At 33.7% G+C, this 26,527-nt stretch overlaps 1 protein-coding gene across 9 annotated transcripts in view; it reads left to right on the top strand.

Moving 5' to 3' along the window:
- HMBOX1 (homeobox containing 1) overlaps positions 1-26,527 on the top strand; it is a 180,052-nt gene that overhangs the window by 76,993 nt on the left and 76,532 nt on the right. For all 9 annotated transcript variants that reach the window (XM_057722069.1, XM_057722068.1, XM_057722070.1 and 6 more), the window contains exons 2-4: positions 5,666-5,745; positions 11,984-12,460; positions 19,940-20,025. In XM_057722069.1, the coding sequence (XP_057578052.1) occupies positions 5,723-5,745; positions 11,984-12,460; positions 19,940-20,025 (586 nt within the window). In that variant the 5' untranslated portion in view covers positions 5,666-5,722. The remainder of the gene's footprint in view (positions 1-5,665; positions 5,746-11,983; positions 12,461-19,939; positions 20,026-26,527) is intronic.

Here is a 26,527-nt window from a genome sequence, read left to right as displayed (position 1 = left end):
GTTAAAATAATAAAGTTTTCTGTGAACAGTCTCCTTCTCATCCCTTCCCAAGTCTGTCCAGTTACCACCCTGTACTCAAAGTAACCAGCATTACTGAATCTCTTCCACAGATCATCAAATTTCCATGTAGAAGCAACCCTTTATATAGATAAAAACACATACATATGTATAACATATATATTTATTTTGTATGCATACAGTCTTAATTTTATTTGAAATATTTTTAGTGTTTTGCAACTTAGGGCACTTGTAATTGTTCTTCTTTCCAAAAATGCTTAATTTTTTAATATTCTTTTCCATAGAGCTTTTAATAAAAAAAGTGGCTGCAGAATTTTACCAAATGCCTTGTCAGCATCCATTGATAAAATCATGTGATTTTTTTCCTCCTTAATTTGTTGATACATTGAATTGTGTTGATCCCTAAAAATGAACCACTCTTGCATTTCTTCAATTAATTATGGTAGTATATTATTATTATTGTTATTTTATAAACTTATTTATTTATTTATTTATTGGCTGCATTGAGTCTTCTTTGCTGCTCATGGGCTTTCTCTAGTTGCGGTGAATGGGGGCTACTCTTCATTGTGGTGTGCAGGCTTCTCATTGCCGTGGCTTCTCTTGTTTCAGAGCACAGGCTCTAGGCTTGTGGGCTTCAGTAGTTGTGGCACATGCGCTCAATAGTTGTGACTTGCGGGCTGTAGAGCACAGGCTCAGTAGTTGTGGTGCACTGGCTTAGTTGCTCCACAGCATGTGGGATCTTCCTGGACCAGGGCTTGAACCCGTGTCCCCTGCATTGGCAGGTAGATTCTTAACCTCTGTGCCACCAGGGAAGCCCCATAGTATATTATTTTTGATATGTGGCTAGACTATATTGTCTAATTTGACATTTTTTATTTAGAGTTTTTACATTTAATTTCTAAGTGAAATTTGTTAATGGTGTGTTTTGTGTGCTACATACTGTTAGATTTGGTATTGTTATTATGACTTCATAAAATGAAACATTTTTGGTATTTTTCTTTGGTTTAATATTGTTAGAATTATTTTTTTAAAGATTAAGAATAAGCTAGAAGCCAGCTGGTCTTGATGTTGTTGTAGTAGATTTTTAATTACCTTTAATTCATGGTATTTTGTTCAGCTCAATTCATTTCTCTTAGGTCAATTTTGATATTTTCCATTTTATAGGGAAAACATTTTTCACTTAGGTTTTCAAATGAATTGCTATGAGATTGCATTTGTATTTTCTTAGTTTTGTCTTGTTTTCTTGATTTTCTTCTGTACTTTGATTTCTCTTTTCATTTTGAATATTGTGAGTTTTCACTCTATTTTTCATGCCCTTATTAGACTCTGAGTGATTTTTTAATCACCTTTCAGAGAGCTAGCTTTTGGACTTATTTATGCTTTCTATAATTTCTTTGTATTAATTTCAAATAGTATCTCTTCATTCCTTCTTCCTAATTCATTTTTATGTATTTTGTATTTTTTCTAATTTCTTATTTACTGAGGTCCCCCCCCCCCTTGCCTTTTAAAAATATTAAAAGCTGTTAAGGCCATAAATTTACTTCTGAATACAAATTTTGCTGGGTCGCTTGGGTTTTAATTATGAGTCTACTTTTTTTGTCATAGCTTACTGTGTAGATCATAATTTCTCTTTTGATTTCTTCTTTGATCCAAAGATTATATAGGTCATCTCGTAGTTTATAAGTAAAAATATTTTTGTACCTTTTTCTAAATTTTTTATGTTATGTATGTCTGAAATTAGTTTATTGATAATGTAATTTCTGTTTTTTCTTTTTTTTTTGCAACTATATGTGTCTATTCTACACGGTATACCGAAATAACTCAGTATATTTTTGTATGTTTAAAAATAAAATTATTAAAGTTCTAGTAAGTTTTGCTTTATTACCTTCTATGTTATTTGGTATATAAGAGTTTATAACTCTTGTATCTTGGTCATAAACTCTATATTTCTTAATTGTGCAATCTTTCTCTGTATCCTAGTAGGTACTTTTGACCTTAAAATTATACCTCAACTGATACATGTTTCTCTACAGTTACTTTAAAACAAAATACTATTTTCCCCAAAAAGATGCTCATTTTTCCCCCCGGTGTCTTCTTGACCTTGAAAATATGAGAACTTTAGAGTACTTTTATTTTCAGCCTCTCTTCTTTTTTCCCCTTATTCTTTTCTTTCCAGTGAGATCTTGGGAGTACTTTACTTCTGCCTTTCTCCATCTCACCTGCCTAAAGGTCTTTTACTTTGAAAAGATAGTTTAGTACATCTTGAATTGATAATCTCTTAAAATTTCTTTGGGGATAGAGTCCTTTGTTTCAAGAGTACTTATTTATCATGTAAAAAAAAAAATTATACATTCCTAGACATTTGGTTATCTTTTAAATGTATATTATATGATATAAACTGAAAGTTTCATTGCTTATACTGTTACCCTTTCTCTTCATTTTCCGTTACCACATCTCTATTCCAGTTTATTTTTTCTTATTTAGAACCCTTTCTCAATTATTTTTCTTAGTTGGGGTAACTGAAAAAATATACTGTCTGAATTATTGCATATTTGCAATTTTCATATATCGAAGTGTAAGCTTTGTTGGTACAGAATTCTTTTCTCTCTGTCATCTGTGAATGTTACTCAACTTTCTGTCTCTTTTTAAGTATAACAGATGAGAAGTCCAATGAGGAGGTGATTTTTTTATCTTTTATAACTTGCTTTTTATAGTGCTTAAATATGATCCAGCATCCATGAACTTTTATCCCTGATACCTTTTAACATACATTTTCTTTTATTATAACTCTCTACTTTTTCAGTATTAAATATACATAATATAAAATTTACCATTTTAACCATTTTTACGCATACAGTCAGTGACATTAAGTACAATAAACATTGTTGTACAACCATCACTGTCAGCCATTTCCAGAACTTTTTCATCTTACCAAACTGAAACTTTGTACCATTAAAAAATAACTCCCCCTTCCCCAGCGCTCTTCAGGCACAATTCTACTTTCTGTCTCTTTGAATTTGATGACTCTAAATACCTCATAGAAGTGGAATTGTTTAGTATTTGACCTTTTGTGACAGGCTTGTTTCACTTAGTGTAATGCCTTCAGGGTTTATCCATGTTACTGTGTCAGAATTTCCTTCTTTTTTAAGGCTGAATAATACATGTGTGTACCACATTTTTTTAGCCATTCATCCATCAACGGACGTTTGAGTTTGTTTCCACCTTTTGGCTTTTGTGAATGTGCTGCTATAAACTGGGGTATATGAATATATTGAGTTCTTGCTTTCATTTCTTCTGGGTATATACCCAGAAGTGGAATTGTGGAACTGGTGGTAATTCTGTGTTTAATTTTTTTGAGGAACTGCCATACTATTTTCCATAGCAGCACCACCATTTTACATTTTCATCAGCAGCACACAAAGGTTTTATTTTAACCATATCTGTGCCAATACTTTCTGGTTTTTTTTTTATTTTTTTTATTATAGCCATTCTAATGGGTGTGATTTTAATATACATTTTTAATCTGTCAATTTTAAAAAATCTTTCTTCTATGCCAGGAGGGTTCTATGACATTGAACCTGAGAGTAGAGAATTTATAATAGCACCTTGCTTGCTTGCTTGGTCTTCTGTCCTTAGAATATTTTATTTTTATAGAATATTTTGAGCCTATTTATATCTGAAATAAAAATGATATAAATTCAATGATTTTCAGTTATACAGGTCTGTATCAGTGTCTTAATCTCAGTTTCCTCATCTGTGAAATGAGGTCTTTGGTGATTTACTTCCTAGATTGTCTGATTCAGTTGTAGTAGTGTTCTCATACTTACAGAATAAAGGTCAGAATTGCTGCAAGGCATTTACTAGCCCTCCATGGGCTGTGGAAGTCCTCCCTTTCTACCTGTCTACTCCTCATACATACACGTTAAAGGCCTACCACACAGGTCTACTAAGCATCCTTCATAATCTCTTTTAACTGTTCCTTCTCCCTGATTCTTTTCTCCACTGATTCTGAGCTCCCTTCACACTTTGTTTTGGTGGAAGTCTTATTGTGAACTTCAGATAACAGCTGAGATCTTACTTGAAGAAGTTTTCCCAGTTCTTTGTAACCTAAATTATTTTCTAAGTTGTTATGCTCATAAAGCTTGTATTTTTTGTCTTATCACATTTTAAAAATGCCTTTTATTAGAGGGATGTGTCTGTGTGTGTAATTTTTATTTGACCCTCCCCCGTAGTTAAATAAGCTCCTATACTGCTGGGACTCATATTATGACCTTGTGCCTATGTCAGGGCAAGTAAGTACTTAATATATTTTAACTGAATTTGAGCAAGAGTGAAAAAAAATGTAAAAAAAAAAAATTATATTGACCAGTAATCACTTCTGTGGCTTGGTGTTGCTGTTTTGTCTAGGAAATGCAATCAACAATATTTTCAGTAGATTTTCCTTGTACTTTATAGTTACCTTTTAGGACCAGTATTTCTTAAGTCAGCAAGAAAATTAACTACAGCAGGAACTTCATTAAAGCTACAATTTAGGATATGCAAATGTGAAGGCTTCTAACTTTACCCTGTACGTTTCGCATATATCATTAGTCACTGTTAGACACTTGTCTTGCTTAATATAATTCAGTTCTGAACGTGTATTTTAATGTGAGAGTTTTTGACATCAACGTTTTTAACTTTCATCTAATTTATTATATTAACTTTGAGATAATGGAAATAGTTGCCTCTATAGATTGTGGTTTGAAACTGCGAATAAGTTCAGTCAGTAATACGTGATCTTTAGCTCCTAAACTGTGAATAGTAGATTTCATTTTCTGTTAAGATCTATGTCTGAATTGAAAGGGGTCACAGTGTCTGAATGCTGAATAAAGCAGTAGAATGCTAATCAGAAGATAGAAGTACTAGACTCAGTCCATTATTAACTTACACTCTGTTTGGGAATCGACGTGGGTATTGGTGTCTTTTTTAAACTGGTAGTAATAGTCCCTGCTACTTGATAGTTTGTGAAGTGCTTCATCACCACCATTTTAAAAATGTCTTAAATTCTTGTAGCTTTTTGAAGTAGTTATCTATTATCCCTGTTTTATAGATGCAGAAATTGAGACTTAGAGAATTAGGTCACTTAAGATTTGGCTAGTGGTGAAATAAGTAATAGACTTGGAACTAGACCCCAGGGTTTATCCCACAGTTAAGGGTGTTAGCTGCAATCATGCTGTGTTTTTTGTTTTTTTATAGGATTCTACATAAATGTGCTGATGTTATTATCAACAGGTTATCTTGTCACTGTAGTGTGTGTGTGTGTGTGTGTGTGTGTGTGTGTGTGTATTCCATTGCATGCTTAAATCTGTTTCCCTGGGTTGTAATCTGTTTAATTTATTAAATAGATTAAATTTCAGGGGTAATAGATTAAACATCAGGGATATGATTTTCATTACGTTTTCCAAGTGAATAATTTTGAAAGCTATCAAAAAGTATTTTTCTATATTTAAAATTTTCCTTCAAACTGATGTTTCAATTCAGAATTACAAAATAACTTTAAAAAACATAATTATCTGATGTTAACTGTTAATCCTTAATTATATAATTAAAATTTTTATTCAATACTTGATTAAAAAGTATTTCAGAATTTTCTGTCTTTATTCTACAGAATGATAAATAACGCTGATCATCTCTAGGAAGGAAATTGATTCACCTCATGTAAAGTATGCTCAGTTCCTTTCCAGTGGTGTAAGTATCTAGTTCTTCTCTTAAATTTTATCTTCTCAATTGGTTTAATAAATTTAAGAAATCATTATGATTATGATCCAAAAATGACAGCAGGCATTTGTAGCGTTGAAAGAATTTTTTCATAGTTATGTGGTAAGGAATGAATTTTCAAATCTATCAACTTTCTCTTTTACCATTTCTGTTTTCAGCTTTGAAGTCTAACATTAATTTTCTATTGAACATAAAATTACTTATAATTTTAAACTGCTTAATAGCCTAGAAATTTGTGAAACAGATGGCTGATATTAAATTCCTTGTGACAAGCAGAATATTGGAAGAATGTTACCCTAATGCTGCCTTTTGTATGCAAACTCCTAAGCACCTTAGCCATTTTCTTTACCTACTGGGGATAATAATGTAGTTAAGCCTGTTATCTAATGTAGTTGGTAGCCTTTCTTTGGAGTCTGGCAAAAAATACAAATTGGATGGTGGTATTATGCTGAGAGTTTTTTTGTGCTAGGATATGAACTGTAACCACTAGTTCATATTAAATAGGCCTCTGAATAAAAGTATTCCGGGAATTTCAGATATTAGTGAAGATAAAGTATCTGTTAGCTCATTAAGTGCATCTTTAGAGTCTAGTGCAGAGTGCCTTTAGCATAAGTGTTTTCTAAAATTTGGTGCAGTCTCCATTTCAATTAAATTCCTCTGTTTTGGTTGACAGTTCTCTAATCCAGTAAGTAGACTTCTTCCTTGTTATTTAGGTTTTTTTGTGAAACTTTTTTCTTTTTTGACTTTATCATATATTGAAAAGTCTCTGAAATAGGCCAGGTGGTGTTACTGTAGCCTGAGTTGCTGCTAAGCAGCTTTGTCCTTGGGAAGAGGAAGGTACTGCGTTGCTTTGGGCCTGAGTTTCCCTTTTTCTTAAAAAATGCATTTCATATGTTAATAGCTATTTTCTACAGCTATTAGAATGTTAACATCATGAGGCCAGGAATTTTTGCTTGATTTGGTGCTTGTTGCATCCTCTCTGCCTTGTACATGGTTTGACACATAGGGGTCACTCGGTAAATGTTAGTTGAATGATATTTGTGTAAATAGGCTCCTATTCTCTGATTCCACACCAAATTTATATCTCCCTCTATAAACTTCCATGATTTTACTTGGATTTTATTTTCCCAAATATGTATAAGGTAGTTAAAAATCTCAATCTTAATTAGTGGTAATTTAAAAGTAACTATTAAAGTGTGTTGTAAATTAAATGTACTCTTACTTTTCTCAAAATCTTTTTATTATGAAAAGAACACTTTTACACTACTAACCGTAGTCATAGCCTCTGTTCTTTTGTACTATTATTTGTAGTCATAGCCTCTATTCTTTTGCGTTAGTTAGTTCTCCCATTGGTTTGAGTTATGGAATCATTTTACCATTACTGTCAAGCTCAATCCCCAGCAAATCTTCATTTCTTACTCTTGTCATTTTCTTACTTTAAAACTGCCACTTTGATGGTAATAATAATTGTGAGAGTAATGTGCCATAAATAGTAAGAAGGGCCTTAGTACATCTTCAGCTGGTTAATAATTATCATTGACACGATAATGTGTTAATCATCATGGAGTAAATACCATGTATGACAAACAGACAAACACAACTAATATATGACTAGATCATATTTTGCCCAGTCATTCTAGATAAAAAGGTAAAGACAGCAGAAGAAAATGCTTTGTTATCCAATAAGAGCTTATCATCTGTTGATGCTTTACAAGTAAGGTAGTTGTGTCATTTTTGCACATATGACTTCAAGATTAATCATTTGTGAATGCTTTAACCTTCATGTTTATAGGATTTAGTTTGAGAAAGTATATTCTGGTCCTCAGGCCTTATCCAAGAAGAGTTTACATATCCAAGTAGGGATAAAATTTTTTGTAAAATAGGTTTACTATTATGGTCTAATAGTATGGTCTTTTAGAATGTCAGTTTATGAACTGAGCCATAATTCCTGAATTTAATTGTTCTTTTATGCTTTAAACATTATCTGTGTTATTACAGTGTTGAAATTCTTCTCACATCATTTTCAGTTATTGTTGGCCTGAGACTGCATCCAGATTAGTAATTTAAAGTGAAAGATGTTCCTTATCCTGTGAACAGTTCTTGTGCTACATAGGAAAATTAATTCAGTTCTTACATGTTATCTTTTTTCTGTTACAAAAGAATTGCTGGTATCATGGACTTAGATGACCTTTGTAGGTCATTATTGCCATAATTTCATGATTATGTGCTTAAACTAGGTGAATTATAAGAAATAAAATTTGAAAATGACAGAATGTGTGCCTTTGTTTATGTTAATGCACATTGGAATATTGTTCTCAATATCCAAGAAAGCTTCTAATCTTGGCATTTTCTCAGTAAAATATTGTCCCATCAGTGTCATGTGCATGAATTGATCCTACTCATTATGCCATTATCATTCTGCTCTATAGGAGTCATACATTTTATTCTAGCAATTGTAGATCTTTTTACTGTAGATATATCTTTGTATTAGGGACCTGTCTTGGTGCAAGGTGCAGACATCTAATTTAAACAAGGTGAAGCATAAAGGGAATACAGCAAGAAGAGCAGGGATGTATTAGGAGCTTAAGAATGACTGGAACAAGGGATATGAACACTGTAGAACTTTCCCTTTTGTTCTGCATTTCTTAGTATGCCTGCTTAATTTTCTTGCAAACTTGTTTCTTCTCCATGGTGGGGAATATACCAGACTAACATCTTCCTGCAGCTGAGCACAGTTATAGTGACTGTCCATCTTCCTTCTACTCACACCTGAATATTTTGAGGAGAGCAAGGCTTGGTTTCCTCATGCACCCACCCTGTTGGCTGGATGGTAGAGTACTTTGAGTGGTAGGGTCAAGAACACATGTGGTTGGAAACAATGAGGCATTCTGGGCAGACAAAATAATAGGTGCCTTCTGTTATCTCCTTTTATGAATTTTGGATTAAAAGTGTTTTCCATAGTCAAGGAATCTGAAATAACATAAAATATTACATTGTTTCAGATACTGTGGAATCTTTAGTTCTGGTAGTTCTAATATAAGCTTTAGGATGGATACTTTTCAATTACCAGGTTAAATTCATGTAATTTATTTTAGTTTTATGCTAATATACAGAGTGCTGCTCCATACAGAGAGATTTGAAGAGTTATATACAGAATACTGTCTGCTCTGATATAAATGGGATAGGAAAATATCATGATATATTTTTTTTGTCTGTATAATAAAGCAGTCCTTGAAATCTCGTATCTAAAATAAGGTCAGTTTATGACGTATTTTAAAAGCATGAAGACTGAAGTCAGCAATGGACGACTCTATTTTCAAGAGAAAAGAATAATGTATAGAAACCTGAATTTACCAAATCAGTAAGTTAAGGGGTAAATTATTCGGATTACTAAAGGGATTTGGCAGCTACTTTTAAAAACAACTTCATAGGATTAAGAATTAATATGTTACCAAGCACTTGATAGAAAGGACCAAGGGCTGAGGGTTAGGATAGAAACTAAAGCATCAAGTGTCTCTTATAAACCATTAGGAAAATGTTTACACAGCTTTTTCAACAAATTTTGAGTATAATATACCTACTGAAAAATATACAAATCGGTAGTGTAAACTTGGTGAATATTCATAGCTAATGCACCTGTGTAATGTAACTAGCATAGAACAAAACATTACCAACACTGCATACCATTTTAGTAATAAAGCATTTGTGTGAAGCAAGGTATATAGTTCTTTTGACATGGGTCAGGAGAAGAAGTAAATGAGTTACTCTGGTTGAAAGTTTTTTTTTCCCTCCTCTCTCAACTAGCTGATGATCTATTATGGGGGGGTATATGAAGCTAACAAGAAAATTAGTAGAGTATTAGAATAGCTAATAATTGGCAGCAGTCCAGGTGACTAGTTAGAATGGCTAAACAAACCTGTGGTATATTCCTACAGTGAAGTACTGTTCAGCAATAAAAAGAAGCCAAGTGCTGATATACAACATCGTAGACGAATCTCAAAAATTTTATACTGAAAGAGCACATAGAAATTCCATTTATATGAGGTTCTAGAACAGAAAAACTAATCTGTCGTGAAAAAAATCCGAGAGGTGATTGCCTCTGAGGGAATAGGAGAGAGACTGACCAGAAAGGGACATGAGGGAACTTCCCTGGGTGGTGGTAATATTCTGTATCTTTATAGGGGTTTGAATTTCACAGGTGTATGTACTTCTCAAAACTCAGAGAATGGTTAACATAAGATTTGCATATTTTGTTTTATGTAAATTTTACTTCAAGAGAAAAAAATACCTCAACAAATACTGAGCTCTCATTAATGATACACATGTGGAAAGATGTATTTAGGGGGAAGTATACAGATGTCTGTAACTGATTTTTGAAATGCATCAAAAAATGAGATGAATAGAGGGATGGAGGCATAGGGAATTGATGGATATGTGGTAAAGCAAGTAAAATGTTAATGACAAAATCTAGGTGGTTAGTCTATGGGCATTCACTGTAAATTTATTTCAACTTTTCTATGTGTTTAAACTTTTACATTATAAAATCTTGGAGGAAAAAAACTAGGCAATCAGGAAAGAATGTAATAATCATGAAAACTGTACTTTTATGATGAATAGTTTGTTACAAATGAATATTGGAAGAGGGCAAAAGAAAAAGTGTATAGGCATAAGGCAGATACTGTGGCTCGTGGGCACAGATGACCTGCAGTGTATTATTTCAGGTACATAGAATGTTTGTTTTTGTTTTTAATGAGCCTATCTCTAAAACTAGAACTGTTTCACATAAAAATGATAGATTTCTGCCTGCTTATTTTTAAAAGGACTTGGAAGACAAAGCAATCATTGGAATAGAATAGAGACTCCAAAGGTAGATGCAGATTTGCCTGGAAATTTTGTATACGATAAAGGTGGCATTTCAGACTAGAGAAGAAGAGATGTATTACTCAATAAAGCATTTGGACAAGTGAGCTATCCCTTTGGGAAAAAATAAAGCTCAAATCCTTTCACACTCATTAAGTAAATATAAATTCTAGATGGAGCAAATATTTTAAATATAAAAAACTACTACTTGAACCCCCAGTCCATCAGTAGAGTGATTTTATCTAAGTGGTTTAAACTGGAGACTTAAAAAAGGACAAAAGCCTGTGTCCCATATCATTTGCCTCCAGTAAGTCCTGCAATATATTGGAAAGCAGAATGATGCATGCTTTCGGAGTTGGTAAGATCTAGGTTTAAATCTTTTTTCTATGTAATCAGACTTTTTGCAAGATACAAAACCATTGTGAGCCTTAGTTTTCTCAACAATCAATTAATGTAAAAATTTTTTAAATTACCACAGAGGGTTGTTCTGAGGAACTGAGATTATATTACATGAAACTCTTGCCCAATACCTGCCTAGAGTGAATGTTCAATAAATTTTTAGTATAGCGAGACAGAGAAACAGATCTCCAACAGCTTAGGGGAACTGGCCCAGAATAGAAGTTTACCTGGAAAGGATGAGAAATTCTTTGACATTTATTTCCATCAGCAAACACTTACTGAGAGCCTGCTACATGCCATGCAACCTATTTGGCACTAGAACTATAAAAATAAAAATAGAAGAAATTGCCACATAAAAAAATCTTAAAAAAGAAATTCAGGTTTTATAAGAAGAGAATTTGAATAGTGAGAATTTTTATGATATTTGACAACTCCCTTAAACTTAATATTGTTATTGACACTGAGACATTTTCTGGTATGCTATAGTATCGTGTTAGTTAAAGGAAGCATAATGTAGAAGCAATTTCCTAAGAAAAATGAATAGCTCAGTTTGGCCACAACCACAGAAGATCCATTTCTTGGGATAACTATTAAGAGACAATACATTACAGAGATGAAATACGTATGAAATTGCGAAGTGGTGGGTGAAATGGTGCTTAATAAGTTTTTTTTATGTGCCTGTCTTACTTTTCCATTTAAATATTTTTGCTGGTTATTTACTTGGGCTAAGCTTACCAAATTGTTTATCTACACTAAATGAAGTTACAGAATTCCTAGGTCAGTTTTACTGATAAAATATTACTATTATTATAATATGATAATAATGTCAGTCATTTTCAGTAAAGAAGTTGATATAGAAATATTTTATCTTCTGTGTATTCTCAATACATAATGATATATTCTTTGGTAGATACTGTAAATAAAGGGACTTTTTTTTGTTTTGTTTTAGTTTGCTGGAAACCATGTCTCACTATACAGATGAACCTAGATTTACTATAGAGCAGATAGATCTGCTTCAGCGCCTTCGGCGTACTGGAATGACTAAACATGAAATTCTCCATGCCTTGGAAACTTTGGACCGTCTTGATCAAGAGCATAGTGACAAGTTTGGAAGAAGGTCCAGCTATGGAGGAAGTTCATATGGGAATAGTACCAACAATGTTCCAGCATCTTCCTCTACAGCTACAGCTTCCACACAGACCCAGCATTCGGGAATGTCCCCATCACCTAGCAACAGTTATGATACCTCCCCACAGCCTTGTACTACCAATCAGAATGGGAGGGAGAATAACGAGCGATTATCCACATCCAATGGAAAGATGTCACCAACTCGCTACCATGCAAACAGCATGGGTCAGAGGTCATACAGTTTTGAAGCCTCAGAAGAGGACCTAGATGTAGATGATAAAGTGGAGGAATTAATGAGGTTAGTTCTTTTCTTATTCAGTGTCTATGTTCTTAGGCTGATTTTGAGTAATAAAGCTGTATTTCAGCTTTTTACCTGTAAGAACTGTGATCCCCCCCCCTTGGTGATAAAAGAAAAAAATTAAAAATTTTATGTTTTTAATTCAAATTTTCTCTTTTCTACTTAAGTTCTTTCTCTTTGCTGCTTGATAAGTCTTTTCTATTCTATTATCGAAGCAAAGGTTAGCCTTTTTTTATGGCTCTCATTGCTAACATCTGAATTGCTAACACACACATTCTAATCTTTAAATCCATTGTGAGTACTTTTTCTGAGAGATAGGATGCTTTTATCATGATATGAATACTCTTAATTTTTCCCTCCAACACGCCAATCAACAAGGTAATTTTGAGCACCTATTATTTGAAAAGTAGTGTTCTTAAGAAGAAAGATGGACATGGTTTCTACCCCTAAGAAGCTAAAGTTCTAATATTAGCAGTAGATGCCATAAACACACACAAATATAATGTTATCTATTACAAAATAAGTGTAAACAGAGTTTGAAACACTGAGAAAGGAAGTCCAGTTTCAACAGGGGTAATTAGGAAAGGCTTCACCCTGGACCTGGGACACTTTGAGGGCAGCGCAGATGTGCTTTCCATTGCTGTGTCTTCAGGATCTAGAACTGTCAATGGCACATGTTAAGGGCTTAATATATCAAGTGAATGGATGAATTTGAGCTAAACTTTAAAGGATAGCTTCTGTTTTGAAATATAGGGACTTTATTTAAAGATAAGGGAATAGTAATAGGTAGAAAAGGCAAGGCATGTTGAAGTCTTAGAAAAACTGCAGATTGGCTAGATATGGCGATAAGAATAGTATATTAGGAGGCAGTACAGGTTTTGGGAAGATTTGAATTCCATATACATAACTTATGTTTAACTTGGTGGAAATTAAAGGAGTTTTTACAGGTCTGTAGGAAAGAGATGATAAAAGCATTGTTTTCAGTAGATTATCACTACTGTAGTAGGGAGGAGAGCCTGCAGTTAGATTAGTTACAGTATATATGAAAGAAACTATAGCAGGAATTTGTCAGAAATAAAATTATAACCTATAATTTTGACTTGTTCTTCTATAAGACTTTAGGACTTGAAGATAGTATAATGATGACTTAATATTGCCATATGGAAGATCTATCCTATACTACCACAAAGGTAAAATATCTTTGGAATCAACTGTCCTGAATTTGTTTAGGGTAGAACTGCCAAATAGGGAATTCTAGGCTAAATGGACTATTGTGTCTAGATTCCAACATAATTCCTGTAATGAATAGTTTCATAGAGCAGCTACAGGACCCTATTATTTAAGCTTTTAAAACTTAAAAATGTGAAAGATCAGCTTGGCTTTTAGTTCATTTTCACCTGCTTAAACAGCTGGCTAAAGTTTAGATGTTCCTTTTGAATTTAACATCTGTCTTACTGTCAAGACTCAGAGAGAGGACCATTTGGGCAAATAGAAGTTACTTTAGTAGTTAAAATGTAACAAGGTTAGCTTTTAATTATGGTAAGTAGAGTGGGTATCAACAGTAAAATTTGTTAGGATGCTAGTCTGGTTGTTGTCGTTGCTGTCGTTAATGAGTTTTAATGAGCTCTAAAAATAACAGTTAATTCCCAAATGTGTATTAGACTAACAAGAAGTTTGAGAAAACTTTCTTTTTAACAAAAGGCTCTAAAAGTTGTCCAGAGTATAAAACTTGACTATAAGGATCTAAAAATTTGTCTGTTATAACACTCTTAGGTTATCGTAATGTTGTAATTCAACTGTGTCTTCAAACAGAAAACCTGTTTAGCAAGGACTAGGGTTTAGAGTTAAATCCAACAATTACACACATTCAGATTTCATCATTAGAGATATATGTGTTTATAATTGTTACCAGTATTTAATTTACATACTGCCTCTTGTTGCATAGGTAGGATACTTTATGGCTTCTTTGTTAGAACTGCTTCTATGGTGTCCTCTATTCATCTAGCGGTCTTGTTGAACCTTCTGGCTCTCTGTGGTCCTCTGCCATTGCGCCCTCACCCACACCTGCACTCTTCTTTTGTGCCCACCTCTTGTTTTTCTCAAGTTTGCAAATAATAACAATCCTTAGGTTTGAGGGAGAAATTTATTACATGACTGTTTTCACTTTTAATCATTATAGCCATGTTGTGTGTGAGGTAGAGCAAAGAAATTGAGATTCACAAAAATTAAATAATTGACCCAGGAGAACTTAAATATTAAGTGGCAGAGCTGAATTCTAACCCATGTCTTTATTACCAGTGTGTCTGTCACTGGTATCTGCTGCCTCTATTAATAAATTTTTCATATGTAGATTTCAGTAAAATTTTAGGAATGGTGGTTAATGTCACTCAAGACAAAGTGTGAAAGCCTTAACGGACTTATCTCCCACTCTCCCCCGACATGATATTTGCCACTTCAAATCAATCACTTAACTAGCCTAATGAACTTTTATTTGGTAGAATGTTAGAGAAAGTTTTGAGTAGCAAATCTTTCTGAGTACCCTGTGCCCACATAGGACTACACCGCCCTTTGCCCACTCAACACTGTGGTGGTATAGTGGGTTAGATTTGGTGCTCTCTAGGTGGGGAGAATGAATGCCTTCCTGCCTCCTTTTCTACATATGTCATATGTAATTCACCTCTTGTATGGTCACGTTCCCCAACTGCCAGAGCACTTAACCGTAAGATACAGCTTTCAAATCTCATAATCCATTGGGTACACAAACTTAGCTCCTAATAATTTCAGGGTATACAAAGGAGACTTTTTTTTGGGAAATCTTGATTAATTTGTAACTGTACACCTAATTAGCTTGTTAAAAATCAGAGAGAAACTGCTACTTTTTCCATTTTTGGATTGATCAGGGTTAAAAAAAAATGGAAGAGAAACTAGAATGTGAATTCTCTGCAAATTGTTGAATACAACATTTTAAGGACTTTATAGCCAAGAGCTAGAATAAAGACCAGTTTTACATGTTAATAATTTTAAAATGCATCTATTAATATATATGTTTATCTATAGGTGTATATGTACATCTGCTAATATAATAGTGTATATCTATTAAAGTGTATCTGTCCTATTGTGTATTTATAAAATAGCAATTGAAATGAGTCTTACCAGAATTAATTAACAATACCATATAAAAGATGTTATTCCTAACTACCCACTTACTAAATTTCATGAGTGTCAGTATTTTATCTAGGATTCTGAGACTTTCTTCTGAGTTGGTTATCCATATGCCTAATAATAGCTTATTTACTTGTGTAACTAGGGATTTACGTTCCATAGGACATAATAATCAGTTACCATGTTATTTACACATATAGCTTTTGCTTTAACATTACCTTTTAAAATTCTAAATTATGTTTTATCTCCATGAGTAGAAATTAAAGGGAGCAGGTTTTTATTCATATGTGAAAGAATTTGTGTGTAATTATATTTTTCCACCTGTGAGATAGTCTGTCTTGGTAGGTATTGCTCCATCTCTGGAAATGTTTGAGTCTTTTAAGGGGTCCTAAAGAATGTGTAGTGTATATCAACTAAAAGAAGACCTTAAAGCCTCATTATCAACTATGAAAGATTAAAGCATACCACTTTTAAACATTCAATCTTTAATAGCCCTTGTTCCAGAACAGGAAGTATTACCATTTTGAGCTAGTATATCTAACTCTCTTCCATTCTGTTTTGGGAAGCTTAAACCTATTTGATATTAAGAATTTAGAGCTGTTTTATAAATTATCTAGATCAGGTTTTCCATTTTACAACCTTTTATCTTCAACTACAAGTTTGTTCATTCATGGAACAAATTAAGCTCTATTATATGCGGACTTCATGATGAATAAAACACAATCTTTGTGCTAAAGGACTTTGTAAGCTAGTAGGAGAGATAAGACCAGGTCAGGAACAACTGTAATACAGAATAGCATGTAATATATTAGCATGTGAGTAGTATAATTGAAATGGTAAAGTTAGATATTGGAAGAAAAGATCTTTTTTAGCTCTGAGGATCAGGGAGAACTTCTCTGAATAGATGGCAATTATTATCTTAAGATGTCTTTAAAAAGGGTGATTTCACGAAGAGGCATTACTGAGTGTATGTAAGTGGTTAGATACAAATAGAGTGGTAGCTTATCTTGGAATTAAACCATGGAGTCAGAAAGATCAGCCACACTTCACTTTAATTCCATAAGACCAGAGGAGTAGAAATTGTGAGGAGTGTGAGATTTTACAAGATAAGGGAGGAAAAGTGGATTCATTCTCTTTAAAGATGTCAAATTTTAGATGACGAGAGGAAGTAAGGAGTAGGAGATGAGTTAGATTTGGAGTAAATGAAGGCGTTTTCACACTAAGAAATAGGTGATTTTATAAGGTACATTGTGGACAACTCTGTACCCTGTGAGTACAGGAGAGTGAGGTCATTAAAGAAGGTGGAATGAACGAGAGGGAGAGAGGGAATATGTGAAAGTTTAAAGAACAAATTTAACAGGGTAGAATGGAAGTTTTTGAAACACATAAGAGAATTGGATACAGTGAAAGTTAGATGCTGTTATTATTTTGAAAATACCCAGTGAAACCAACCAAATGACACAACACTTGTATCAAAAGTAACTTTTTAGAAATCTTTTGGTGGTGCCTTAAAATACCCAATACAGTCTTACATACTTTATAGCAGATCGTTTGTTTCTTCTTTTCCTGGGATTCTTTACAGGTATCATAAAATAATAATCATTGTTTATGTAGTGCTTTTACAGTTTCAAAATGTTTTACGTTGAAGAATTTTATACACATTTGATATTAAATTTCATTTAAATTTAATTTCAGTGCTTGGAGAAAAATCTTAAAAGCCTTATGATGAAGGGTATTAATGATCTCATTTTACCAGATGATGAAACCAGTTTTATTAAATGACTTGCCCAAGCACACTCTTATCTTTTAAGTCCTTATGTTTTTCTTCAATTTGAAAAAACTTCTCTCTGGTAAAGCAGTTGAGTGAAGAGGTTGTTTTTATTTTTTTAAACTCATTGAAGATACTTAGAAACTTGCCAAGTATCTAAAAATATAGTCTCTGAGAGAGGGTAAGTGAACTGCTGCTATCTTGCAGACTTTTGGGGGTTCCTTCTGTCTTGCTTCAGTCCTTGGTAATATCATACTTCAGGGCTGTGAATAATTCACAAACCGGATATGCCCTATTGAAATAATTGAGTGTTTTCTCCTCTTTATGACTTAGTTTTCTAGGTGAAATTGATTTTAAATAAATTGATTTAAATTCCAATTTAAATCAGTAGTCAAGAAAATACCATTTAATCATTTTCACCACAAAAGCACATTTTTGTTTAACCTTAATAGATATTCTCTTAAACTCAGTTTTCATTTTCCTAAAGGGACATTCTATATATTGAAATGCAGGGCTTTATTTAAAATTTTTCAGGTTAATTTTGCATCTGTATCAGAAACCAAATGATTTGGTTGTTTTATTTACATAAGCCAATTGAAATAGATACTGCTGGAGTTTCTGTCTTTCTCTACTGATTGTGCATGGATATTTGAGAGCCATATGGTAACATAGACAGATATTTTGTTTGACTTTAAAATGTATTTATTTGTGGCTTTTTCTTTCAGATACATAATTTTAAAATAAGAATGCATATTTTTCAAAGAAATATTTAAATATAAATAAGCACTGTGGAAGGGAAGTATCTAGCTCAGAATCTAGATTGGTGTGAGAAGTTTTAAATATTGGATTAGGCAGGTGCCTCTTTATTTTCTTCCTTTGGCAATCTTTTTGGTTAGGATTTCCAACCAGTAGATGAAGAGTAGACTGTGGAGCTCCAGATTGGAGCTGCTATCACTTCCCTCCTATCACTTCTCTGCTCTTTTCCAGAATTCCTGAAAGGGATCATGGAATTCACCAACAGAGTATATAGCTCCTTCTCAGCAAAACTGCTCTGACTGAATCACAGCTGATTCTTTGGGGATAGGATACTTTCTTTCCTTGTTCCAAATAATCTGTAGAGAGGCTTAAGCTCCTGTAAGGAGTTTGTGGATCATTCACAAAACAATTTGTGAAGAGTTCATGATCCCTTTGTCTTAGATTAGGGGTTTGCAAACTTTTTCTGTAAAGGGTTAAATGGAAGACTTTTTAGACTTTGTGGTGAAGAGGCAAAATCGAGGATATAATATAGATACATATAAGAGAGAAAGCAAATGGTCACAAGTTTTCATTTGCAAAATTCAATATAGAATAATAATTAAAAGTGAATACAGTTTTTAAAATACAGGCCTACTAATGAGAAGAATGGAATTTTTTGGTGGGGAGGGGATAATACTTTGCTTAATTCATGTTCAAAGTTAGTATTCCCTGTCATCAAATTGATTGCAAATGTTCATCTGTGAGAACTATTCTTAGCTGATAGGTTGTATAAAAACAAGTGGGAGCCCAGATTTAGTCTATGGGCCATAGTTTGCTCACCCCCTGTATTAGACCATAAGTTACCACTATTCTGTTACTTTTGAGCTTGAACAAAAATCAGTTTATGTAATCCTTTTGAACATTCAAAGAGAAATTTGTTTTTAAGGCTTTAAGTATAATTTTTACTGAAGTATTCTGTGTGTTCTGGTGGAGAAACAGAAGTCTTGCCAATTATTGTCATTCTAGTAAATGTCTAGTCTTTTGAGAATTTGTTGAATATTTAAATAAGTAAAAATTTATAAGGCATCTAGTGGAGGAAAAATTAGGTCTATAATATGTAATCTCAAGGACACAGAATATAGCATAGTTTTAAGTATTCTGTTTATTACATGCATTAGGAAATTAATGTCTTTTATATTAAAATTGTATAGTCAGCCCATCCTGCTTAAAATTGTTTTGGTTTATTCAGGACAAGAAGGCAAATTAAAAGGCAAAAGCCTTCTTAAAATGGCTAATATTTTAGCAGTTGTGAGAATGATGATTTCTATTCCTTTAACCAAGGTTTTCAAATGAACTGAACATTATTTATGCAGTTGCGTAGTTAACATGGGAGACCACAGTCTACTCACAACTGATTTTTGTTGTTGTTGTTGCTTTTTATTTTTCTAGGATTTCTGTCTGTGTAAGATATATTCATTACCCAGTAATGAAACTTTGTATATACCATATGGCAGCCTTGTTCCTAATGTGAATTATACACAGCATGCGATTAACCATCCTCTGGTATGAGACTTATATCTACTGTGGCAATCACTAAAGCGTCTGTCTGATGGTGTGATGTTTTAGGACTTGAATATTTGGTGTTTCTTGGTTTGTTTTAATTTCATATTTTCACACAAGCTCGGTCTGTTTACCTTTTTGTGTGTGTCCTTTCTTTCCATGTTCTCCCCACCTCTCTGCTTCACCTTTCTTAGCAAAGATGAGGATTTCTACCTTCAACATACATTGTTGGTCTTGTCTTCTGTTTTTGTTAGGAGGGACAGCAGTGTGATAAAAGAGGAAATCAAAGCCTTTCTTGCCAATCGGAGGATTTCCCAAGCAGTTGTTGCACAGGTAACAGGTAAGAGCTGAAGAGCCCTTTATTCTAGAATCTTGTCTAGTCTCTGCCTTCTGATGCAGATGTTGGAATATTGCTTGCATTTCTGCATTGCAGTGCAGATCTGTCAACTTAGGCATAGTAATGTATGCCTGTGATTTAAAACCCATTGTCTCCAATATCTTGGAACTTCTCCAGTGACTTTTTTTTTAAACTTGTGCTAGTAAATTTTATAGCATTTGTAATAAGCACAAAATTCCCAATTTTATGGCTAAAAAAGGATTCTCTGGTTTTCTTGTAATTGTGACAGAGCTTATGACACATGCACATCCAACTGCTATCCACATTTCATATTTTTAAAAGCTATGCAGTCCTCCAAATCTAATTCCCAATTTTACCAATTAAAAAATGATTCATGAGAGTAAAGGAAGTTGTGTTTTTTAACTACCTTTCTGTATGTGAAAGCTTTTCTCAAACCATTACTGAGAAGATAAGAATTACCAGTGGCTTCTCTTTTTTTTTTTTTATATCCCATCCCATTACCCACCCACCGTAGCCCCATGCTGAGTATGTGGTGTATATGTGTCATTCTCTATTCAAATTGCATTTTTTATGAAGTTCTTAAATTTTGGGGTAGCATGTCTTTTCTTTGTTGGTCTGTAGTCTTCCTTTCTTGGATATCAATGATTTATAAGACCTTAATAAAATCAACTATGTCTTAGTCATGAGAGGAACCAGAAACTCTTTCAACTACATGTCATAGTTGATATATTGTTGTGTGTTGTACATTGATAGATATGGAAATTAATTTGTTCCTCCCCTTGTTTTTTTTTAACATGCCACTAGCAGCTCTGTGACTTTGGGCTTTTTAGCCTTGACACCTCAGTTTCTTACCTCTACGATGAAATAGTTGGATCTGATCTTCAATAGTACCTTTCAATTTTAAGATACTATTTCTGTTCTCTAGACATTAATACGTATTGAAGCTCATTTACCTAAAAGGTTGTTATTGACCGTTTATTTGGTTAAAAATGAAACTTGAGATTTCAGAAGTCTTAAATTTCACCCTAAGAATCTAAGGTCAGCCAATCTTAATATGTGTGTAACATATTACACTAGTAATGTATTTTTATAAATGACACTTATGTTCATGGTAAAAAAAAAACCTTAATTAAAGGCATGTCCCTTCGCATAGAAATCTTAAACAAAAGGATGGTGTGTGAATTTAATTTTTGTAATCTTTAGTTGTTTTTCAGTAGGATATTTAAAATAGTTACATTTATCTTCAACGATTAAGGTATGGTACTAAGGCCATTGTAAGGGCAAGTTAAGTGGGTTTTACCAAAACCCACTGATGTGCACTGTGGAAAGGTGGAGAATTGTCTTTCAGGACTTTTGCCTCAGCACCCAAGATTAGAAACAATAGTATCTTCCAGTTGGCCAGCCTTAAAGAGAGGGAGGGAGGGAGGAAGGAAGGAAGGAAGGAAGGAAGGAAGGAAGGAAGGAAGGAAGGGATAAAATTGTAATGTTATAAACAGCATTATAAAGTTGATTTTGCCCAAGTGGAAATATTTCTGAATATGTTGAATACCCTGAATCTTGAATCATCTTGGAAGGAAGGAAGGAAGGGAGGGAGGGAGGGAGGAAGGAAGGAAGGAAGGAAGGGACAAAATTGTAATGTTATAAACAGCATTATAAAGTTGATTTTGCCCAAGTGGAAATATTTCTGAATATGTTGAATACCCTGAATCTTGAATCATCTTGGACATTTAAAATAGTATCTTTTGAAACCCATCAGACATTGATGCAAATTATAATGAAGTACTTTTAAAAGGAATTTCTTAGACATAGCTAAAGCATTAGCTATACCATACATCAAATACTGCCTTTTTGGAAAGGGAAATTAAAAGATGTTTTAGCATCTTGCTACTCAAAATATAGTCCATGGGACAGTAGTATTGAGAGCTTGTTAGAAATGCAAATTACCACCCTGAACCTACTGAATCACAATTTACATTTTAACCAGATCTCCAGGTGATTTGGGTATGAGAAGTGCTATTCTAGGAGACTGGTAAGCTTTCCTGATATTAACTGCAATGCGTTAGCATTGTTTAACATTGCCCCAGTCAGTGACAGTCATCATGATGCCATCTCCTATTTTTGAAAGCAAGAGTTGAAATTTTTACACGTGTATTATCTGGTATAACACATAGACTTTTCTTTTGCCACTGTAATCGTAGGATTTGGTACTGTTAAAAACTTCTTCCCCCCATTTCTGCCTCATCCCAACTTATTCTTTCTCCTCTTCATTCTTAGTCCAAAAGCTTGGGTTCATTTTCGCTTGATCAGATATCTTTGATGGTTCTCCATTGTCTGGAAAATGAAATTCTTTATAATCTACTCTAGCCTTCTCTTTATATCCATCTCTTATTATTCAGCAGTTCCCTAGCTGGATTCAACTACTTGCCATTTCCCATATCTGTTTACCTGGATGCTCACAAATCGTTGATTGTGCCTAGGATGCCTTCACCTCCTCATCTTGGTCTTATCAATTCCTGTTTATCAACATTACCTCAGTTATTATTCTCATTCTGACTTCTTTGATCACTTTATCCTATGTAGACCTCTCTTTTTTTCCTGAAATTAATACACTTAGTTTACCACCCTGAGATATTAAACCTCATTTCAGTTCTGCATTTTAGGGTATTATTCTTTAAAAGCAGAGATCTTTCTTACACATTCTCAAAGAGTCTAGCATTGCACATACTCTCTGAAGATCTCATGTTTACCTAGAAAGGGAGTATTGATGAAGCTAACACAAGCTATACATGTGAAAATTTATGCAGTAGGACTTTTTCCAGTGATGTTTCCCCTCTAGAAATATTTATTTGCTCAACAAATGCAGCATGGATTTCTACCCTTAAGGATTCTGCATTTTTCTTTTATTTACTTTAATTCAGTTATTTACATAAGGCAGGAGAATGAGGATGATTTACAATAAGATTGGTTCATTGTCTCTTTGGCCAACTTGCTGAATTCATGTATTTCTCATGTATTACTGTGTTACATTTTCACCCAGCCTGTCTAGCCATCCAAGTAGACTCAGGGGCAGTGCTTTCCATTCCAGAAAAGAGATCTAGCTATGGAATAGTGAGTTAGTGAGAACCAGTATAAAGCTTGGCCCTCAGTATTGGCCCACCTGAGATAGAGTAGCCCAAGTAAGGAAGCCTTCTAGGCACCCAGGGCTCACTCATTGGGGTACCTGATTAGTCTGTAGGCACATTTTTCTTTCTTTAAACAAATTAGTCAAGTGTACCTTAGAAGAATATCTACCTGATGAAATCTACTGCAAAATAAAGTTTAGGATGTGGTGCTCTGGAATCTGTTCTGTGTTGGCGTCTTAAAGTCATTTAAGTTTAATATGTGAAATAATGAAATAAATCAACCTTGGAATAAAAATGAGAGCAAGTGGTGCATAACAAAAGGAAATGCTAAATAAAAATGTGTAGTGAGGTGCAAAATTATAACACATGTGCTTGTTCCAGAAACAAAATACAGAGGCTTCTTTTTATAGATTTGGAGGATTTCTATAATAAGATAAACAAGAAGTTCATGGGTGGGGTCTGTATAAATAATATCCTACTGATAGGAAAAATGACAGTATAAACAGGATATAATAAGAGTGCCTGCTGAATTTCCCAGCATGTTATTTGTAGCTTCTTTCACAGAGTCACAGCTGCTCCCACCAAGGGTAGATTTTTACCTGTGTAAGAGGTCGAGCAAGTTTCTAAATTCTCACTAACAATGGTGGGGTGGGAAGCATGCATAGCCTTCGCTGTAGTAATAAACATGTATGTTTTATATTCACGTTAAGGGTAAAACATTTTCTTGGGCTGTTAGAATTCATAAAACATGATTTTATTTTTAAATGACCTCTGGGAAAAATCAAGCTGGCAGAATAAATGAGTAAATGGGTAGAGCTTGAGTGTGTGCTTATTAGCTAAATAAATATACTAATTAGATTCATGTCCTCTTAAAAAATAAATAAATGAAAGAAGAAAAAATCATCTCTGAATTTTAAGAAATTTATCACAATTTGGTTTTCTTGAATGATAGTAGTATGGTGGAAAAGCGACCATTAAACTTTTGAATGCCAAAATTCTAGTCCTTCTGTCAAATAGCCTTGTGATCCAGGGCACATCTTTGAGCCTCAGTTTCTTTATTTATAAGAGGAGGGGTTTGACCAAATGTTTTCCAAGTATCTTTTCTAGTTGTCAAATTCCATTCTGTTTTTAAACTGTTAAGTACATTTAGCAACTATGCATCTTACCACTATCTACTGATGCTCATTCTCAAAATGTAAGAATTTGTGTAAAGAGACGCTCTGAACCAGTGCTAGAAATGTTCCAACTGTATTCAGATCACTTTCCTTTTCTTATTTATCTTTTCTTATTTATCTGTAAAATGAGTATTTGTTGGCACTACATATTCAATTTAATTATGATAATTTCTTTATGAAGTTGTATATATATTTATCTTCTCCCTAATCAAAGAACTTCAGACCAGTTACTAAAAACCAACTAAAATGTCAATATACCTTTCTGAAAAGATTGTCCCTTGCATCCATTCCAAGAGTACATTTGTAAGTCCAATTTGTTTGTAAGTCCCACAAAGTTAGCCTAGGTACCCAATTAACAAAATTGGCTATATAGTACTGTACTGTAATAAGTTTATAATACTTTTGACACAAATAATACATAAAAAACCAACACAAAAAATAAAACATTTTTAATCTTACAGTACCTTGAAAAGTACAGTAGTACAGTACAACAGCTGGCATACAGGGGCTGGCATGGAGTGAACGAGGAAGAAGAGTTACTGACTGGAGGTGGGAGAGAGGGGGGAGATGGTAGAGCTGAAGGATCATCAGCAATAGGAGACGGAGGGCAAGTTGCATTTTCACTCACACCTGATGTTGATGGCACAGGTTCCAGTTCCTTGATGGATTCAATTCTGTCTACCCTCTTGAAAAAAAACGATCCAGTGATGTCTGGGTAGTGGCACATTCGCATCTTTGAAAGTTCACAACTTGAAGGTTCGTATGTAGGGGATTTGCTGTAGACTTTATGTTTTAAAGCAGTTTTAGGTTCACAACAAAAGTGAGCAGAAAGTATAGAAAGTTCCTATATACCTCCTGCCCCTCCACACACACACAATCTCCCCTACTATCAGCATCTTGTACTAGAATGGTACTTTATTATAATATGAACTTACATTGTCACCCAAAGTCCATAGTTTACTTTAGGTATAAATGGTTTTGTACATTCTGTGGGTCTTGAAAAATGTGTAATGACTGGTATCTACCATTTTAGTATCAGAAGATGATAGTATAGTTTCACTACCTAAAAATCCTCTGTATTCTACCTATTCATCCTTCCCTCTCTCTCCCCTAACCCTTGGCAACTGCTGATCTTTTTACTGTCTCCATAGTTTTGCCTTTTCCAAAATGTTATCATATAGTACATAGCCTTTTCAGGTTGACTGCTTTCACTTAATAAAATGTATTTAAGGTTCTTCAATGTCCTTTCATAGCTTGATAGTTCATTTCTTTTTAGCGCTAAATAATATTCCATTGTCTGAATATACCACAGTTTATTTATCCATTCACCTACTGGAGGACATCTTGGTTGCTTCCAAGTTTTGGCAATTATGAATAAAGCTGTTCTAAACAAGTAGAATTTACATCTATGTTAGAAAAGCAATGTTGGTAGGGCATAAGTCACAGACTATGGTATTGTCCTATTATAATACAACCAAATATAATTATAATGCTTGTTTAACACAATTTTATCAATTCCTACCCAAGGGATTTTACAAGTTTTATGTAGAGCTCCACTATGAAGGCTATTGTCTGTCTTTAAAATGGGCAGATTTCTGCATTTGAGATGGGACTTGTGTCTCCAAGCCTTAGTTTCTATTAGGAGGAAACTTGTTTTCAAATATAAATGTTTTTGTAGACTGTGTTTTAGGATTTTCTCTTGTCTTGCAGCCTCTGAAGAATAACAGATGTTGTTCTGTGGTTCAAAAAATTCTTACTTTTATTCTCATTTTCTCCTATGTTCTGCAATTTGTTGCCAAACTATTTTCTTGTAAACACAGCACATAAGGTTACCTTTCTTTTCCATAGGAAAAAATCCAGGCTATATATCTAAATACCGTGTTTCTCACTTTGGTGATGGCTGTGAAAAACTGGAGTGAAAATAATTTCAGAGGATACTTTTTGTTGTTAGAAAATCAGTTTTCTACAATTCTTGAAATTTATTGTCCTACCAGGGCTTTATCATCTTGGATGCAGTGTACGGGGCCATACATTTTTGGTGTTAAACTTAGGAAGGTTGGTTTTCAAGTATAAAACAAGATAGCTCTTCCACCTGTATTTAAAGTAGAAACTATATTTTAAAAAATGTTTCTACCACAAGCTTTGACAAAAGTGATTTTAAAAGGTTAGGCACAAATGTGGTTTTTC

Source organism: Hippopotamus amphibius, chromosome 2 (assembly GCF_030028045.1).
Source record: "Hippopotamus amphibius kiboko isolate mHipAmp2 chromosome 2, mHipAmp2.hap2, whole genome shotgun sequence".
NCBI lineage: Eukaryota > Metazoa > Chordata > Mammalia > Artiodactyla > Hippopotamidae > Hippopotamus > Hippopotamus amphibius.
This window is presented reverse-complemented; position numbering and strand designations above follow the sequence as displayed.